The following is a 20,919-nucleotide window of genomic DNA, read 5'->3' as shown; positions in this document are numbered from 1 at the left end:
CTCTGAAGTGGTGTTTCCAAAAATACAGAGCCCTGCAAAGCGCTGTGGTACAGAATAGAGAGGCTGCAGCCTCACAGATACATCCATCACGCAGTGAGGATGATGCACAGCATTTATACTTTTTGAATGACTGCAATGGCGATGCATCATCTGCATTGTCTTAATATGGAAACTACAGCGGTGAATGCAGCATGATGTACTTTGTTAGCATTATAAATGCACTCCAATTACACACCTACAAACAGTGGGGTGTGACGGTAATCTGGTATAATCTGACTGGTTACTGTAATCCTTCCATTCAAACGGTTTATGAGGAAGTTGCTAGAAGCAAAATTGAACTTCAGCTATTTCAAAATTCTATTGTTTTCAATATGTTCCTCAGTTCATTTCCCTGTATGTTAGATGACGCACAATAACTTTAGGAAATATCTTATAAACTGGCACACCCCCGTGCAGTAGGTGAGAGGTCTGCGTTTGTTTAACTGCACAGTGTTTACCAGCAGCCTCAGGCAGACAAACCCACAACTATGTAACTCTGCTGGACAACCTCACAATCAAACTGCAGTCAACCCCCCTCCCCAGGAACCATAATATAATGGTGCCCCCACCTTTCAACCACACCTAAACACACATCCTTTTCTTCTGCTCCCTTGCTACAAACAACACCCCCTCCAACTCCTCTGAAACACAGAGTTTGCATCAGAACACACACATTGACACACGCTCTAAGCATAAACCTCTGACATGAGTCAGCTCGAGTGGTGATCCTGCATCACACTGATTAGCTCCAAAGTATATGCCTCATATAAAACACAATTAAGGGGGCAAAAATGATGTGAACGTGTATGTAAAGGTCTCCAAATTTGAAAAATATTTTATTCTCTACCCAGCATAAAACACAAATGCAGCAATGTCTGAGGAGCTGAGGGCAGCAAATGTTTTGCATTTTGATGATAAGTATGATACCGCGGTAATTATATCACTGTAATCAGTGTGAAAATACTTTTGAAATCATGCAAATCTAGCAGTGCATTATAGATTACAAATACTAAAGTCAGCTAGATGGAGAAACTGAGACCAACTGTTTTTTACACAATGACAAATGGATAAAAAAGCTTATTCACAACAAAAAAGCTATATTCTTTCAAAATCCCTTTGTCGAGGATACACTAGACAACATAGGAAGAAGGGGGGTCTGAGCCTCAAGCTAAAACCATCAACATGCATACTGGCAGCCAACCAAAAGGAAATGCTTAGTCCCCATTGTTGCCAATTTCAATTCATCAGAAGGAAATGCCATTTACTAATCCTCATAACTAAGCATAATAGTCAAGCTTGTGAACACAGCCACAATTAGTGAGAGAGCGACACTGAATCCATGGCTTCTATGACATTCGGATGCACACAAATCCTCCTCTCTGCCCCAAAATGCAAAGCCTTCCTCGCACACAGAGTGGGAGAGAAACAGACCGTAAAGAAATCTCTTTGAAAGAGAAACACATTAGGCTCCAGCACCTCGACACACAGGCCTACAGCCGACCAATGTCAATACCAGCCCCGGGCTACACGGTGCGCTACGATCTCTCAACTGATTGGACCGTGTGTTTAAATGTGCCGCGTGGTGAGCCGACTCTGGTCTTCACTTTAAACTTGCCTAGAAACAAAGCAAATGTCAGGGTGGTGTGTCGGAAAACATTTCTGTAAACAAATATTTGGAGCGATGATTGGCGCCACGACTTCCGCCACATCGTAACAGGCTGGAAACTCACTTCCCCCCCCTGTGAACACCCGCTGCCCCCAAGGAGGATTCTCCCTCTCGTCCCCACCGCACAGACCACATCTGCAATCCTGCAAAACCCAAACTCTTTTCTTCCCCCCGTTGGGCAAAAAACAGGACACCCCGCCCCCCTTTAGTAAAAAGCCCCCTCCCACTGGCCTAGCCAGCTATAATGGGCCACCAAAGGAATGTTTCCCCCTGCATGCTCTCTCACCACCACCAATGGCAGAACAGAGCGAAAGACAGAGGGGGAAACAGAGAGGGGTTACATTCCTCTCTGCTCGGTCCTCTCGCTGGCTGTCTGCTTGACTGACTGGTTCGTTGTTTAGGTCCACAAGCTGATTCTGGATTGCGGTCAGCTGAGGCGGAGGGCTTTCCCACAGCTGACCTGGAATCAGCTGGCAGCGAGGCAATGACCAAAGGCTGCACTTCCATTATCTCATTTACCAAAAAGCTACAGGCCGCTTCAACTAATAATGCACTTCTCTAAGCGTGAATGAAGAGGAAGTTATACACAATGGTGTCTCCTTTGAATGTTATCCTCTGAAACAATTACTTGATTGTTTTCTCTATAAAAATGTCAGAAAATAGCAAAAGAAAGATTCATCACAGGTTCCCAGAGCTCATGTCTCATCTTTACATTGATTGAATTCCAAACATATACAATTTAAAATGATATAAAACAGAGAAAAGCAGCAAAGTCTCAAATTTGAGAAACTGAAAACAGTTCAGGTTTGGCATGTTTGCTTGACAAAATGAAGTAAATGATGAATCGAATTGTGTCATGTTCAATTAAAGTTTTGTAAAAGGATGTTCTATGCACCAGACCCCCCCCCTTCAGTTGTATTGCTGTAATGCCTTTGAAAATATATTTGGATAAGCACAATCATCAAAAAGATGTAAGGTTTCAGGCTCCGTATCTAGAATATGGGGTAGAAGATGATCCTGCTGGCCAAGCTGCTGAACACCTAGAGGCTTCCACACAATGCATACATATCAGTGTGTGATAAGGATTCACAGTTCACCTGAAGCAGAGAAAAGTATAAACACCCAGGGCGTAATCTACTCCACTGAATGATAACAGCTTTGATTCCTCTTGTGTCAGCCACACCCCAGTCAGGTTGGTCCTGCTACACTGGATCAGCCAAGCACACAAAAATACAAACAACCAATTAAAATTGTCTGCCCCTTTCATTCTCTACAAACAGAACGTTGTCCATTGTTTAGCGAGCATGCTATTTAGTCAACCATTTTCAGCTTCCTTCATTCTTTTAAATGTTGTTTTAGGAACAGGAAGGCAAGCAGGGAGGAAGAAAAAATAAGCAGCCTGGCAGCTTATCATGCAGCTACATCTCAGCCAGTGTAGTGACGAGTCGATGGCAGCATGCATTGTTTGGTCTTGACAAAATGTCAATCACAGCTCGTCCTGAGCCAACCCGGGCCATCTGAACCGGCTCCGCATGTCCGCCTGCCAGCCAGTCACACAGAAAGCATGTGAAAGTGGGCGGCAAAAGAACAAACTAACATTGTGTCCAGCTGCCCACCTTGGCAGTGATGGAAAAAAGAAACTCAGTGTGTTGTGTTGGGATGTGTCAGGGAAGCCTGGCTACAAACTAATTCATGCTGCTTACCTAGTGACGGTGGACACATCTGCACTGGCAAAGCTGGAATCATTAAATATCAAAACAATAGGTGATTTCTTGTTTGATAAAGACATTCATGTGGGTTTAAAGAAAGTATAAACCGTTCTAAAAAGGACAGGAAGTTGTTCTACCTCCCTTTCTTTACATTAGTTACAGCTGTTCCGCTCTAAAATCACATCCGTGCACACAGGCTGATGGATAGAGACGGCTGACAGTATTGGAAAATGAAAAGATAAACATCAGCGTCATTGACCACAACTGATTCTGCCACTAACACAGCGGATTTATAAGTGTTCCTAGTGCTACACACTCCTCCTGACACAAGACCAGGGAATAAAAACATTTTAACTGACCTGATTCCAGGAGTACATTTTTCTTTTGTTTTTTGGCAGGATGTCTTTTTTTTAACCAAAACTGCTCTACTTTGCATGCTTGCCATAGGTTATTCACTTAGTTTGATCTTTTTTGTGAATCAACCAAACACTACAGCTTTAGAGGGAACAGTGCCAATTAATCGGATTTCAAAAGTACATCCTCGACAAATAAAAACAATCACTCAGCAGTGATCCCGACTGCCCCAGGCCCTTTGGCTTGTGTACTTTACTGCTTTCCTTGTTAGCTCATCCACCCACCTCGCTGTACTTGCACCCTGCCTCATGCCATGAGAAATATGTGTTGCCTAACTGTCGCTGAGAAGCTGGATTTGCATGTCCCGCCTGCCACACGGTCGAGAGTTACAATAAAACCACTGGTGGCGTCACTGCATACTTTGACAGGTTTCAGCCTGTGGTGGATCCAAGAGCAGTGAGAAAGACTTAATAACATGTTTTTCAGGCGAGGAGCTTCGCCTGTAACAAACTGCAGTTAACTGGACTCAGCTGGGCTCAGTCCAGGTACTCTGGGGTGTTGAGAAATGTACGAAACTGACAACTAGAAACACGCTGCAAGGACAAACCTCTGATTCTGCCAAAGAAACACACTCACGCTGTACACCAACATCACAAGAGTCTCACAAAACAAGTTATTATTTTGCAGAGTGACTCTCTGATCTGCAGGACTGGAACTTTTGATTTTATTTAATTGAAGCAAATTAAGTGAAAGCCTACATGCTGCCAAATGTCTCTTAAGAATAGTGGTTTGTAACTCCTTACTGAAAGAGGTATGTGCTGTAGCATTTTTTACACATGCAGATAACTTCCTGATCTTTGGGGTGTCCATGTAGCGCCATTAGATGAGGCGCTAACTGTCCACATCCAATGTTCAATTGTGAACAGACGCCAATTGTCACATGCCATCTATTGGTCTCCTCATTCAGGCTTTCCTGTCTCTCCTGCTCTACCATGGACAGCAAATAAAAAGCAAGAATGGCCAAAAAATCCTAAGCATTGCTGCCTGTTTGCTCTCTTGTATTACTCAACATGGTAAATATGAAGAGTCAGCATGGTGGAAAATTCTGACTCTGACATACCGCTCCTGGTTTTGACCTTACGTACTCCCCCTCAAACTCTACAAGGACAAGTCCATTCCCACACTCATTATATCCACTGCTCTCTTGATATTCCTGCGAGAGGCATTTGCTCACTTTTGCGCAATAACTGGCACAGTGAGCGTGAATACACCGCAGGAATGTGCCCTCCGTTCCCCCCGCCTCACAGGGGCCTGTCCAGCTCAGGCTTGGAAGGGGGACATGTCCCCAGCCTGTACTATTCCCAATCAACCAAACACCTATCGGCCTCACTGATGAGTGCAGATTCAGGAATGGACCTCAGCCCAGGTTTGCACAACAAGCCTCACTCTGTTAATGATTGGTAGGTTAGATGTTCCGTTTGAAGAAACTTTGACCCGTGTGATCTCCTGACAAATATGCAGAGTCCTTGCAGTCATCTAACCACCGTGAGTTAACAGTGAAGGACTGAATCGGCCAGGCTCGATGGTAATCAACTGCAGGAATGCCTAATGTTGACGGCTAAAATGCAGCGTAGCCTAATTAAAATGCACGATTCAATGTGTGGCATGCTGTCACACCACTAGAAAGTATGTCAGTCATCTGTCTAGGAAGTGAAGAAGATAAGGCATGTAGCCTGGTCAGTGCTACACACAAATAAAAAACACAGCCACTCAATCATTCCACATGATTAAGCAATGGTTCTTCAAACCATCCTTCATTACACTGCCTCTCCACTTCCTTATGAGAGGTTTAGTGTCACAAATGTCATAGACTTCAGCAGGATCGCATGTGCTTCCTCCATTTTGAAAAATATCAGCGCTTGAATGGGTCTATATTTCGAGACATGGTCATTCAGGAGGTGTTCATTGTCATCCTAGGGGAAAAGTTGTCAAAGTATTGCAAGGAACATTAGCATTGATCGTAGCTCAGAGGCAGCTATTAAAAGCATGTCGAGGAGGAGGAAGAATTAGAGGATGAGGAGAAGTTGGATGGAGAGTTGATGAAGGTGGGGGAGGTAGAGTAGGAGCTGCTCGTTTCAGACAAAGTAAAAAAAGGCACAGTGCTGTGTAAATGTTGATTGGTGAGGGGGATGAGGAGCAGTACAACTGTTATTTTTATAATTAATGTAGTATTAGGCCAAAGAACAGGGGAATGTAGGGCCCTGTGTGCCATATGGTACCAAGTGGTTTCATGTTGGTGTCTTGAGTATTTATGCAGAATATTACTGGAGCTACAATCTGCAGCACAGCAAGTGGGCGTTCAGTTCTGTGCAGTGAAGTGGGGCTCCAGACACTTACATATCCCAGGGCTGTGGGAAGAATATGAGCATAAGTGTGATTGGCACACCACATGTAACAAACAGTCTGCGTGTACAATGGGTGTGCTGAACATAGCTTATCATTGCTCTTAGTTTTACCACATAGGTGATGTATACTCAACTGTTCACTTCACCTGACCTGCCAGACAAGCACAGTCTTGTTACAGGACATTCTGATTTACAAATCAATGGAGGGACAATATGTAATACATATGTAAATAGTCATTTTATCTCAGTTATGTTTTGGCTTTTAAAATGGCTGTAAATCTTCTATTACTCATTAAAAAAAAGGTGCTAACCATGTGAGGAATGTCACCAGCAGGCCATGGATTATAAGGAAACAGACTGCCAAGAGTTTAATCTTACAAACAAGAATCACTGACTCCTCTCAGTTAACAAGAAATGATTAAATGTGGAGACATAATAAACCACAGCAGCCTCAGAGTTACAGTGTCTGTATATCGGCCTCGTATCGGTCGGCTCTTCCAGCAGTGAGCAGTAGCAGAAACTCCGTCTTATCGGCCTCCACCCTGCCAGCCAGCCAGGCAGGCAGACAAGTGGGACAGGACGCCTTGATAACGCACTAACCCCTTTACAGAACACAGTTTCACTTGCTATTTTAAGCCTCAAAGGTCTGCACAATCTCAATTTTGATTTATTTTTTACAACAATGTGGCGCCCTGTTTCCGCTCGTGGAGGGGAAAAAGTGCCAACGGAAAAAGAAAAAAAAAAAGTCACCTTTTTAAAGAGTGAAAGCAGTAAGCTAATGTTAGACACAGTCCTTCACACACAACCGAGTACTTTACGTTCACAGAAGGAATTAGAGAAAGAAATGAGCATTTATTCAGAGGGAAATGAAGCAGCTTGACATTGAGGAGAGCCAGGCAGGGAGGAGAAAATGGTTGATGTAAAGTGGGGCATTGGGAGCAGCTGTGGGGTTTATAGAGCAAAACCAAGGCCCGTACTCGGTCTCTGACCTCCACTCCCCATCCCATCCCTCCCCTGCCATTTTCTTTCTGCCCGCCGCCACCACCTCCTCTCAGCCCGTCTCGACTTCGGCCCAGCTGGGCCCGACTTTGGTTGTCTTACCTTCCTCTGCTGTTTCTCCCAAGCCGGGTCCAGGAGCAGGTCCCGGTCCCAATCATTCTCTTGCTCCATGTATGTCTGCACACCCCCGGTCGAGGATTGATTATTAGCAGCGTGATAATCTACCATGTCAGCTACAGAAACCTGAGTGCGCCACAGAGATACTCTCAGGAGGGAAACCACGTACAAGAGAAAATATATATATAAATGAAAAAGAAAAAAAAAGCAACGACGGCGAAAATCGGAGAGGTGGGACGTGGAGGGATACACGACCCGGGAAAGTGTCCGCTTTCAGTCGTGAGTGTGTTTTTTAATGTGATGAATATCCGGCGTGTGCAGTCAGAAAAATCCCCTCTGCTGCTGTGAGAAGAAAAGCTTTCCCTCTGAACTGTGAGGCTGCTGGGAGGAACCGACCGCTCCTACAGGCTGCAGCGGCACCATCAAGCTGCACGTGCTGAGGAGCGACGCTTCCGGTGTCACCTTTCAAAGTAATTTTGTATTTGCAAAGTGCATGTTGTATTTCCCACACAGCCTTCCACAAAAACCTCTAAAGTATTTTGTATGTTTCGCCCTTGACGCAGGGGGTCTTTTTTTATTTCTCTCGTATATAAGATTATTAGTTTTTCTTATATATTTTCTTGTAAAAAAACATCAAAACAAACTAAATGAATAAACAAAAAGAAAACGTATATTTAATTTAGAATAGTCCTTAATGCCCGTCCTTTATAATGATATTAATGCATTCAACTTTTATTATCATATTGCAAAAGAACTGCAGTCATTTTGGGATTTATTGTGCAATTGTGTTAATCTATAAGATTTCTATGAGATTTTATTTTGAAGGGACGTCGCCTTTGTTGCGCTGTGAATCTGTATTTTTGTGTAATTGACACACCTGTCTCCAGTAGCTTCTATAGGCCCAGACAGCTCATGAATATTAATATAACATTTGAACATCAGCTTCTGAAACAATGAAACATTATAAATCCGAAAACATTAAATACTGTGTGTGTCACTGATGATTTTAGAATTGCTTGGAATTTGACTGCTTATATCACGTTCACATTTTTCACACACAAAATATCTTTGTTCCAAATATATTAGCCTATAGCTCGTAAACAGAGATGATTACATGAAACACCAAGTTCCAAAATATTACTAGTTTAAGACACATTTTATTTTGTAAGCAAACTCGTTTTGATATCTGCCTTAAAAATGCCACACCAGCTTATATCTACAAATCCCTTAAACTTTACATCACAACTAACCATTTGTCAAACCATGCTGCTGTGTTTTTGTATTTATTTTTCACTCCATTCTGTAACATATGAAAATGGAGTAAACACGATTAATTTATTAATGTAACTTTCACAGAAATATATAGTTAGTCACTGAAATGGATTACACAATTAGAGCAACTTTCCAGAGTATTTAAAAAAAATGTAAACTGAATCAAAAATAAAAGAGCAACAATGGCGGCCTGGATCAGAGAAAAACATTTTTACAAATTTAAAACTGTACAGCATGCATCTGCAAATAGTCAGCAGAAATGTTAAATAAATTTGATTTGAAGGAGCTAAAACTAAATGAACACACAGGTAAGACTCCATGTTTATAGGGTCCGCAGAAAATGTTGAGGCATTCTGGTGAATTTGAAGTACAAGTGGCTAACAATGAGAATATGTTGAGCTCTGTCTGTCACTGTAAGAAGGATGTTTTTCCGTTGACCTTTGGGAAACAGAAGCCCGTTTATTCAGTGGTTATTCTCTCTGCTCGTCTCTGAATTGTTTTGTTGAACTAGCATGACTGAAAACCTCTACCGTATCATTTCAGGTAATCAGGCTGAATAAAATAATCAAATATTTCATAAACTAATTGAAACCATTTCATATCAGCTACTCAACAATGTGCACATATTATGTTCTCATATATAAATCCCATTATTCTTACTTACATAGCTCACAATTGTACATAAGTACAGTAATAGAGTAAAGGTTCTTAGTTACTTTCCACCACTGACCATCAATGAAGAAAAAAACAACCAACAGCCCCGCTTATCAAATAAAACTGCTTATTGCTGGTTGACACAAAGAATAGTATTGTTCAGTTCAAGGTTGAGAAGAGTAACCTTCGCATGACACGACACATACAGTGCAGTGAAATAAGAGTTCAGAAGCCAGTGAGCAGGAGAATGCAGGTTTCTGTTGTTGAGGTGACCTTGAGCAGAACATTTGACACAAAACTGCATCAGTCAGAATCCATCCTCTGAACTCAGTTATCCAGCTAATACAAGCCGATGTTTCAGCGTGAACTAAATCAACGTTAAAGGTTCACCCCAAAATCAAAAATACATATTTTCCTCTAACCTGTAGTGCTATTTATCAGTAGACATAGTTTTGGTGTGAGTTGCTGAGTGTTGGAGATATCAGCCGTAGACATGTCTCCTGCTCTCCACTATAAAGGAACTAGATGGCACTCGGCTTGCGGTGCTCAAAGTGTCAAAAGATTTGACATTTGAAAAACTCAACAGCCATGTTTCTTTCCAGAAATCAGGACCTGGTTACTCAAGGTAATCCACAGACTACACCACACTACACCCGCCAACTGTATCACCGTGCAGAAAGAAGCAATTGTATTTTGTATTGTCGGGTGAACTGTCTCTTTAAGGAGTTTGAGTATTTTAATATGAGTATTTAAGTAGCACAGGAAGAATTATATTTGTTTGTGACTTAGGTTGACGAAAGCCCAGAAACAGACACACTGTGGAAAAATACGAGTCGTGGTTCTGAGGGTCGCAACCTCTCTGAGCGTCCCCAGATGGAAGTGCCAGGAAGTGCTCTTTATTTTAGATTTAATGTCCTTGAATATTCTCACTTTTGAAACGTTTTCCCTGGTAAAATATGAAGTAGTGCCCAGGATCTCGGCCTCCTCTGATGATGAAGAAACTGTAACATGCTGAAAAGGGAAAATCAATCTTTGGTCGTTGATTCATGTATGGCCTGTGAACCATCAAGAGGTCATGATCCAAACTGTTAGAGCGCCACTGACCCAGAGAACTGACACCCATAAAACAGAGAAGCCTGAGCTGCAGTACCATCCATTACACGGAGGCCTGGGCTGGTGTGGAGGGTGACTGTCCCGCCTGCAGGAGCCACCTACAGAAGTAGGTCACGCTCAGGCTGTCCGGCTCCATTAGCGTCACTGCGGCCCCGAGCAGCATATAGACTGTAGCAGGACCAGGCTTCAGCTCTGAGGTTGTCATGTGATGCCATATAGTGAAGCTCTGCTACCAGCTGCTCTGTGATTGGTCAGTCTTAGTCTGGGCTCATTAAGCAGGCGCCACTTATGAATGGACTGTTTCTTTTTCTAAGAGGGACTGAACAAAGAGAAGTTGAGTCCCAAATATAGCTGGTGATGTTTACACAGGAGGCACAAAACTCCATCACTGTTCTGTGTGTCTGCGAGAACGTTCTCACAGTCATTAACTCCAGTTTGTGCGTATCCTATAAAACAACACATTTGTATGTTACCTTACAAAGAGTGACAACAATATTTCACATTAAAATACTACAAATGTATGTTTATTCAAAACAAGCAACAAACAAAACAAAAGCATTGTTAAAGACTTAAATGACTTATAATAGGGTATAATAAGTCGAGTATCATAGTATCAGGATATTTTGCGTATCAATACACAGACGTAAATTACAAATATAGCAAATACAAATTAAACTTTTCGGTAACAGTTGCTTTTTCAGTCCACTAGATGATGCCAAGTTTTTTTCTGAAGAGATCAGCAGGATTGGCAGGAAGTTGGTCAAAACAAAGATGGAGACAGAGAAATAAATCAGAAATACGCCCAAAACTAAATTTTATTAGATAAAACAGATACACAATTTGCAGTTGAAAAAAGGTAATAAATCACAATATATGTTATCAAAATACTCAGCATATCACAACAAATCTTTATCTGTTTTTGGAAACAGAAAACATCTTGGATCTTGAAAGTTTTCATTTTAACGGCTCTCTAAAGAAGAAATAGTCCCTCTATAAAGAAGTCTGTTGACGTGCAACAAGAACACTATTTCTGGAAAGAGATGTTGCAGGTAGAATATATTAATTTTTTTAAATACAGGTTCAAAGCTGTGAAACTAAAACAAAATGTAATTATCTTTAATTGATCTGATGTAGCAGCAGTTATCTCAGAGACAGATATCTCAGACATCAGCATGCTTCACACTGTGCTGATGTGTGACCAGTCAGGGCTAACAGTCAGTTTGAACCAACACAATACACAGGATGTTGAACAACAAACACACACACACACACACACACACACTCTCTCTCTCTCTCTCTCTGGTATTTGTAACTCTGACTTTAAAGAATGGAGCTGGAAGACGGATATTTACACATACCAGACATCAGCAAAGAACAGAGGGTCATTTCTCAAAATGTACCCTGTGGTCGAGCTCATTGCAGAGACAGACCCTGTAGAAAAGTCACAGAGAAGTTCTATATAAACCCGACTAGTAGACAATCATGGCCTGAAACAAAATAGATAAAACATAAGAAACCAATAACACACACTATTATATATGTGATGTTTCTGATTCATGTTACTGCTGCATTAATGTGTATGTTGCATGTTGCTGCTGCATTAATGTGTGTGTTGCATGTTGCTGCTGCATTAATGTGTGTGTTGCATGTTGCTGCTGCATTAATGTGTGTGTTGCATGTTGCTGCTGCATTAATGTGTGTGTTGCATGTTGCTGCTGCATTAATGTGTATGTTGCATGTTGCTGCTGCATTAATGTGTGTGTTGCATGTTGCTGCTGCATTAATGTGTGTGTTGCATGTTGCTGCTGCATTAATGTGTGTGTTGCATGTTGCTGATGCATTAATGTGTGTGTTGCATGTTGCTACTGCATTAATGTGTGTGTTGCATGTTGCTGCTGCATTAATGTGTGTGTTGCATGTTGCTGCTGCATTAATGTGTGTGTTGCATGTTGCTGCTGCATTAATGTGTGTTGCATGTTGCTGCTGCATTAATGTATGTGTTGCATGTTGCTGCTGCATTAATGTATGTGTTGCATGTTGCTGCTGCATTAATGTGTGTTGCATGTTGCTGCTGCATTAATGTATGTGTTGCATGTTGCTGCTGCATTAATGTGTGTGTTGCATGTTGCTGCTGCATTAATGTGTGTGTTGCATGTTGCTGCTGCATTAATGTGTGTGTTGCATGTTGCTGCTGCATTAATGTGTGTTGCATGTTGCTGCTGCATTAATGTGTGTGTTGCATGTTGCTGTTGCATTAATGTGTGTGTTGCATTTTGCTGCTGCATTACTGTGTGTGTTGCATGTTGCTGCTGCATTAATGTGTGTGTGTTGCATGTTGCTGCTGCATTAATGTGTTTGTTGCATGTTGCTGCTGTATTAATGTGTGTGTTGCATGTTGCTACTGCATTAATGTGTGTGTTGCATGTTGCTGCTGCATTAATGTGTGTGTTGCATGTTGCTGCTGCATTAATGTGTGTGTTGCATGTTGCTGCTGCATTAATGTGTGTGTTGCATGTTGCTGCTGCATTAATGTGTATGTTGCATGTTGCTGCTGCATTAATGTGTGTTGCATGTTGCTGCTGCATTAATGTGTATGTTGCATGTTGCTGCTGCATTAATGTGTGTGTTGCATGTTGCTGCTGCATTAATGTGTGTGTTGCATGTTGCTGCTGCATTAATGTGTGTGTTGCATGTTGCTGCTGCATTAATGTGTGTGTTGCATGTTACTGCTGCATTAATGTGTGTGTTGCATGTTGCTGCTGCATTAATGTGTGTGTTGCATGTTGCTGCAACACACTGCTGCTTGTAGCGTCTCTGTCCTGTGAGAACCACATGTCTCTAAACATTTTCTCAACACATAAAAGCACCTGAAAAAAACCATAAAGTTCCATCAAACCATACCTGGAGATACAGACAGAACGAACAAAAGTTGTCAAACAAATGAAGTGGAGTAAAAAGTACATTATTCTTCTCTGAGATGAAGTGGAGTAGAAGTATAAAGTTGCATAAAATGGAAATGATCAAGTAAAGTACCAGTGCCTCCAATGTGTACTTAAGTACAGTACTTGAGTAAATGTACTTAGTTACATTCCACCACTGGCAGAGCTATAATGTTTTAAAGTAGTTGCATCCATACATGTACAGCACGAAGACGACCGCACATCTGTTTTAATAATAAATGTGGTACCAAAGTGTAGTGAGTGCTCTGGAATGGGTCATCTTATTTTGTTCTGCTTCATCAATTGTGTCTTTCACCTTCAAATATCCTGCTGGTCATTTGCATACACACACACACACACACACACACACACACACAGCCAAAGAAGCCTTGTATCCTTGAAACAAACTAAAGAAGGATTTCCAGGTTTTGACTTCTTCTTTATTAATGCATTATTACAGTTTGTTGAAACAAAGCCCGAACCGAAGTTATGAGTTCAATATGTATCAGCGTGAGTTAGAATCAACCAGTCTGATAAATGGATCATTTTGTATTCATGGGTCATAATTAAAGAGGGTAGTTTATTTCTTCATTTAGTTTGTTTTCATGTCAACATTTTAAATCTTTCATACTAATAATGGGATCTTAGTTACACCGAGTCACCAACACAATGAATCATAAACTTCTCTTTTGCTCAGAGCAGCCCATCTTGCATTGACCTTTGACCCTGGATGTTTCCATGACTGAAGAGAGTTCTTAAAGATATTTCCATTGTTACTCTTTGACTATAGGATGACGACACACAAGAGGAAACATAAACGGCATATGAAGGCTTAGTGTTTTATTCATTAACAATGTCTTTATGGACTTTTCATTAACAAACTAAAATGTATAAAATCATTTGATGGATTCCAGATTCCCTCATTAACACCCATTTATTTTATTCAGGGAATGTTATTCTCTCAATTGACATTGCGCCATGTTTTTGATCCAATTGTAGGTTCACCCGTCTTCTTCCAGTTAAAAGTTATCATTTGTTTTGCCTCCAATATGAACAAATATAAATGTATGTTCTGGAGATGGAGAGAGTTGGTGGGCCGAGCGATGCGTTAGCACACAGATTCTTCGAACAGTCATTTTTAAACATTAAGCATATTTACATACCGCTTTATATGAACCATAACCATAGACTCCAACATCTATTTTCATACATGAAAAAATAAACAATCATGAAAAACAGAAGAACAGAAAATGATTAGAAAAAGCGAAACCTGATGAATCCGTCTGAGTGGAACCGGTCAGTTGTACATGGTCATGTGGAGCCACTGGAACCAATCAGAGAACAGAAAACATTTAGCAAAACATTCATTTGGTGTCAGAATGATTATTGGGTACTTGATTTTAATTTGTACTGTTGTAATTGTCAGATTTTATTTAACTGCAATGTTTTTTGTTCCTGTTTCAACCATGCAAAGCACTTTGTAACTTTGTGCTCTTAAAATAAAGTGTTTTAATATGATTATTTGTATTACTATATTTAGTTTCATCCATCTTTAACAGTTACATATGTACTATATTTTCATGTTTACTAAAGAACCGGCCAAATGTAGTGATTCAATTCATTCATATTGTGAAAAAAAGATAAATAGCCAATGTGTCAAGTATCACATCTGCTCCTCTATTTCTGTATTTCTTTCATTTCAAACCGTGTTGCTGTGCGGATATAAATCCATGTTCATACCTGTTTGTAGCTAATAGTTATGCTTCCCATTCCCACCATGTCGTACACTTGGAATTTGTCTGCAAAAGAGGACAAAAACAATGAATAAGTGAGAAACATTTGAACGCTGATGTCCTGTAGTTCCAGGTGTGTAGAGTTCATGTCGGGACGTCTTGTATTAATGTTCAGAGACTAAATTGCTTTCGAGAAGTTTTTCTAACTATGTAAAGTTTTTCAAATCGCTGTTTCCAGGTGAAACCCAAATGTTCTGGTGCCTGATTTGTGATTGAACTTTAAAGATCAATGTATTAAGTTTAAATGACATTGAAGCTAAGGGCGCACTTTTTCAACATTCGGGGGGAATATTACTTCTTTAATAATAATAATAACAATAATGAATTGTATTTATAGGCGCACTTTTCATTTGCGTAAACAAAACTCAAAGTGCTACAGAGTAAAAACGATGAGCAGAATATACATTTAGGTTTACATTTACGTTTTTAGGCCTGATTTAAAAGCACCCACAGTCTGTGTGAATTCTTATGCATTTGTGACTTTTCTGCAATTATTTATGGTGAAAATGTTAATATTCATAATAAAATAAAATAAAACGGTGGTCCTACGTAAATGACACCTGGATTATTCTGTCAGAGTTTGTAATATATCATAGGGAAAAATTAAAACAATAGGGATAATTCTAAGGACTATTCTTATATATTTAGTTATTTGTCTTTTTATTTCCACATTTATTTATTATTTTATATTTTCAAATGTAATTATTATTTTACAGATTTGTTCTTTTTATTGAACTCCTATCACTCCATAATATTTTCCCCAGACCTCCCCTCTCCGTCCTCTTCTTTTTCTTCCTGCAGCCGTTTGATGTGTGAGACATCATTGCTGTGAATACTAACTCCCTTGGGGACAACTGTACATGTTGGCCTTGTAGCGCTAATTACCAGAAGGAAATGTAGGATTGAATTATTCTGAATGCAAGTATTTAAGTAATTTAAACATAGTGTTGCTTCCTCTTTCCCTCCCTTACGGATCATAGTCTCCAGTTTCATCAGCAGGTACAGGAAGCCGGGGTAGCTGATGGTCATGTCCGGCTCCGTGTATCTCAGTCCAACCAGCTGCATTATCAAATCATCCACCATGATGCCTGCAGCGGGTCACAACAAATCACTTCATTCAGTGACATACAAACACTTTCAGGGTGCCTCACATATTTAATATATATGCAGATGTAGAAGAAGTATTCAGATCTCTTAGCGCAGGGAAAAAATACTGTTAGCAGTCGTGTATTTAACATTTTATAGTACAGTAAGTATGTAAGTAAGTATCTAATGACTATAGAAACAAAATAAAATGATGATTCTTGATCTAATACTATAATGATATATGTAACTTTTTCTAAAAATTGAACGTAGTCAGAGTAAATATAACAAAGACGTGATCCATCGATGCTAAAAAGCAGAGAAGAAGTGGTAGAGGGAGGGGGTTTGGCTCTCCCTGCTGGTCAGATAAGTTTTCCTCACAGATGTGGAACATGAACATTAAAAGTCTGTACACGTGTTACACATACACTAATACATGCAGCTGAGAAATGTGAACTATGTATTTGTTTATGAGGCTGTGAGTCTTGCCTGCTTCCTTCAGAGCGGGCCGGACCTCTCGATACTCCAGGCGATTTGTTTTGTTCTTGTCAAACAGCAGGAAGATATCCTGAGGAGAGATGAGACACAACTTACTGAATAACTGCATCCACACTGAGCAAGAACGTGTGCTTATTATTACTATTATTAATAATAAACTAATTAAATAATGGTCAATAATGGACCCATTTCTGTCTGTGATGATTTTGATGAACATGAGGGTAAAATGTGGAAGGTTTGTCCAGCACAATGTGTTGTGTTGCTGTGCAGTACTCATTAAGATATAAACAGCATCACTAGGGACTCAGTGTACAAATTCACAAAGAGAGGGCTAAGAAAAGAAAGAACCCCCACAGTTTTCAATCAAGGAGGAATTCTTCAAACCAGTGTGTGGAAAATGGCTTCTTAACCCATTCGATTGTGCAGCGGGTCGAATCACTGGGTGGATACACTGATTATCACTTTCAACATAGCGAGACATCGGTCTGTAACCTTCTAGTTACTGGTGTGTTGATGATCTTACCGTCCACTTCCTGATCTTTTCCCACAGACACTTGAACTCCTGCCAGTCCATCCGAGCGGTGCCATGAAACTGAAAACACTGAGGTCAAGTAAACACTAACAATGCTCTGTGAAAACTCTGTCGTACGTAACTCAACTGTTGTCTGCTTCTGGTATCTTAAAACTCATCTCGCCTGAACAGGGACTTGAACCCTGGACCCTCAGATTAAAAGTCTGATGCTCTACCGACTGAGCTATCCAGGCTCTTTAAGAAGCACAAAACATCAAACAAATAAATAAATATACATACTGCTGAATGATTTTTCCTGGTGTTGTTGTATTGTCGTCTGCTTCTGGTATCTTAAAATTCATCTCGCCTGAAAATCATTCAGCTGAAACTGGAGTTTAATTACATAAAGTACTAAATGATACACAGTGTGCGCTCTACAGTAATGTTAATAATGAACAGCTTCTGCAGTTAGAAACATGAAAACGTCGGGATGCTTCTGTCAATAAAATGTTCATTTCAAGATTTAATTAAAAATAATGTTTTCAAAAATCTTCCTCTCCACCATTTCTATTTATTTTTTCAGTTGTGAGTAGCAGATTTTTTATTTGTGCATTATGGACGACAGTTGACTGCTATTATATTTAATACTTGGACAGTTGTGACGTGGTTGACTAGTCACTGAAGTACAGCTAGTAAACATCTGTCCTGTTGTTGTTGTTGCTCCAAGGAAACTTAAAACTCATTTCGCCTGAACAGGGACTTGAACCCTGGACCCTCAGATTAAAAGTCTGATGCTCTACCGACTGAGCTATCCAGGCTCTTGTCAAAGAGAAATACATCAAAAAAATAAATAATTACAGTATACTAGTATACTAGAAATCAGCATCTACATTGTACTAAGAAATTAAATGTAGATATGAGGAAAGTATCAGATCTGGGAATTCAGGGAAACAGGAGAAATTCAACAAGATTCATTTAGAGTTTCTGAACTCACTGAGCGTCCTGACTAAAGAGGTATTTCTGGCTACAGCGTTACTCACTGTTACTTTATAGTAACAGTGAGGATTGGAGACACAGCTCTTCTGCCGCTCCAGTTTCCTCCCACAGTCTAAACACACGCAATCTAGGTCTTGTTTTCATATACAGACAGCGGTTGTGCTTGTTCAGATATAGTAGACACATAATGACAGACAGATACAACATAGATATTATAGATATTACTTTTCAAGGATACATCCATGAGGACCACCAGACTCTTGCAGTGCTCCAGAGACAAGTACTTCTCACTGCCGGCCAACACTGAGACGACAAGTAAGATCATCAGCGGACATATTAACATGCATTCATTATATACAAGTATTGTTTTATAGGTTTAAATACTGCAAGTTGTAGATCGTACGTCAAGGCTGTGTTGTATAAAAAATAATACATCTGTAAAATAATAAGAAATAAATATGAAAATATAAAGAGGAATAAAAAATGTGGAAATATAAAGGCAAATTAAAAAATATAAAATAATAATTATAGACATCCATGTATTCAAAAGAATGTTGAATGCATTTTTTGCATATAAATGAATTTGTATTTATTTATTTGTATCCCTTTTTGCCTCAAACAATAAGTGTCATGAATATTTATATTGTCATGTTAATGATCCTCAAGCTGCCTGTTTCTGTGGACCCCAGAACAAACACTGGTGAAGCCAAACAGAAAAATACCACCAGTGTGCTTCATAGTTATGCCGTAGTTATTTAGATTTATCAAAAAATACAAATACACACAAATGTTCTGTCTTTATCTTGTCAATAAGGAAGCTGTGCTGTACATCCTCCTTCCTGTCGTGGAGTCAGTGCCAGTACCAGCAGGATGTCATGCTGAAGTCTTAGTCCTCTTTATGCTCCTTGCTAACAACTGTCTGAGAACACAGCAGAGCAGGATTTGATGAGAGGAATCTCTTTTTCCCCTTTATTTAGATTTCCTCTAGATGGAGACAGAGGGACTTAAGAACTATTGAGGTCAATTGGCTGATTTGCTGAGGATTTCAGGACCCACGTGGGGAAATCTAACTCAGGTGAAGTCAGGTGACAAGTTTGTGCCGCACTACAATGTTTCTGATGTTGATGTCACAAAGAGCTCCCGAAGGAATAACTGATTATAAGTATTATTAGCCTGCAAATGGACAGCATGGTATGAATAACATCAATGACTGTAATGAGAGAGTAATGATTCGGGCTGATTGCTGTGGGATCACTGTCACACTTTTTAATGGACTCAATGAACTGACAAAGTACACGGAGTCGGATGCAAGCACAGCCGTGTTAACAAAAGGTGTGCATATGTGCACATGTGTTACCATGGTTAGCAATGATAATATACATGGCCTTATATGTATCAAAATTCATAAATAAATAATCATCTAATCCTAAGTTTTAATTGTTTCATACTCACACCGGACTGATACACTTTACCTTTATACTACTTCTACTACCTGTTTATAACACAGTATACATGTTGTATTGCATATATATTATTTATTTTATCCTGTTTATATTACAGTTTTTGATCCTTTGTCACTACAATCATTAAAGGATTTACGACACATTTCTGTTGAAACAAACGAGACTAAACAAGTTTATCAAGCGGCCCATGGAAGCCACGTACCTCCTCCCTGTATGGCCTCCGTCAGCAGATTGTAGAGGTGCAGTGGTTTGCAAAGCCCCTTCTGATGACACAAAGCAGGAAACACCACGAGACATAAGTGTCAGTGTAACACACACTCTCCTCTTCATACAGTCAAGACATGACGCTCCTTACAGCTTGTGGTTTGTACCAGTGACGGACGTGCACATTTAATTTGTATTGGGAGCAGCAGAAGGGTGGGGTTTGCCACACCACAACACATCTGTGCCAAGAAGCTCAGAAAAAAACATTTCAAATAAATGATGGTGATCTTCTAAACTGTGAGGGAACAAATGTGTTTTCCAGTGTCGCAAACATCCACGTGGCACCTTTAAAGCAGGCTCAAGTTTAAACTCATTTTCAGATGTTAAAGGGGAACTACACCCATTTTCAAAATTCATAAATGTTATTCCTATGGTCTAAGATAGTCCAACAATATTAGTAATCATGTACAACTCTCTCCCAAAACCACAAATTAGAGTCATGAAATCAGGAAGTCATGAAGTATGAAGTTTGAAACAGCTCCATAGACAATGAATGTGAAATGTGTTACAGATGACACTGAGAGCACCCAGGACATTTTCTGTTTCACAATTGGGAACACTAAAACATAATAAACTCATTTGGGTATATAAAAAATATATGTGGGCACACAACCAGTCTCCTATTCATTGTCTATTGAGCAGACATTATACCTGATGACGTCACGTACTAAGTTTGAGACTTACTTCTCTGGTTTCTCGCTAGAGAAGCTCGTGTTGTAGTGATTGAACTTTCCTAGGCCATGAAAATAACATAGAGGAATCCTTGATTTAGGAGGTGTTCCGCTTTCACCCAGCTCTGGTCTGGATGTGCAGCAGCTGTGTGAGTGACTCTCACCTTGTTGCAGTGCTTCTTGAACAGACGTTTGGTAGATTCATGCGAAGGAAGAGCCGCCTGGTGAGGAGATATAGGCTGCAGGAAGGAAATACAGAGTCTCAATTCCAACTCCAATCCTCCCTGTATATAAACTGAACTAATCTGATTCTGGAGCCTCACTGTGGCCTGAAATACCTCTTCAAAGATGAGGTCTGAAGACTGTAGGAAAG

The 20,919-nt window shown here is 40.1% G+C and overlaps 2 protein-coding genes and 2 non-coding genes across 8 annotated transcripts in view; all 4 read right to left on the bottom strand.

Annotated features, from left to right (window-relative positions):
- Positions 1–7,706, bottom strand: part of actn4 (actinin, alpha 4) — a 53,344-nt gene extending 45,638 nt beyond the window's left edge. For 2 of the 5 annotated variants that reach the window (XM_029445775.1, XM_029445774.1), the window contains exon 1: positions 7,275–7,706. In XM_029445775.1, the coding sequence (XP_029301635.1) occupies positions 7,275–7,400 (126 nt within the window). In that variant the 5' untranslated portion in view covers positions 7,401–7,706. The remainder of the gene's footprint in view (positions 1–7,274) is intronic. The other 3 variants (XM_029445773.1, XM_029445772.1, XM_029445771.1) reach the window with 3 other exon arrangements.
- Positions 7,707–13,706: 6,000 nt separating this feature from the next.
- Positions 13,707–20,919, bottom strand: part of LOC115017964 (calpain-9) — a 26,961-nt gene continuing 19,748 nt past the window's right edge. The window contains exons 13-20 of the mRNA XM_029446731.1: positions 20,711–20,785; positions 19,814–19,874; positions 18,387–18,451; positions 17,165–17,233; positions 16,633–16,711; positions 16,032–16,148; positions 15,008–15,066; positions 13,707–14,591 (exon numbers count right to left, since the gene is read on the bottom strand). Coding sequence (XP_029302591.1) covers positions 14,565–14,591; positions 15,008–15,066; positions 16,032–16,148; positions 16,633–16,711; positions 17,165–17,233; positions 18,387–18,451; positions 19,814–19,874; positions 20,711–20,785 — 552 coding nt within the window. The 3' untranslated portion in view covers positions 13,707–14,564. The remainder of the gene's footprint in view (positions 14,592–15,007; positions 15,067–16,031; positions 16,149–16,632; positions 16,712–17,164; positions 17,234–18,386; positions 18,452–19,813; positions 19,875–20,710; positions 20,786–20,919) is intronic.
- Positions 17,334–17,406, bottom strand: trnak-uuu (transfer RNA lysine (anticodon UUU)). The gene has a single exon. It is a non-coding gene; the product is annotated as a tRNA-Lys (tRNA).
- trnak-uuu (transfer RNA lysine (anticodon UUU)) lies at positions 17,898–17,970 on the bottom strand. Its single transcript has one exon. It is a non-coding gene; the product is annotated as a tRNA-Lys (tRNA).

Source organism: Cottoperca gobio, chromosome 13 (assembly GCF_900634415.1).
Source record: "Cottoperca gobio chromosome 13, fCotGob3.1, whole genome shotgun sequence".
NCBI lineage: Eukaryota > Metazoa > Chordata > Actinopteri > Perciformes > Bovichtidae > Cottoperca > Cottoperca gobio.
The sequence above is the reverse complement of the archived record's forward strand: the minus strand, read 5'-3'. Positions and strand labels throughout refer to the sequence as shown.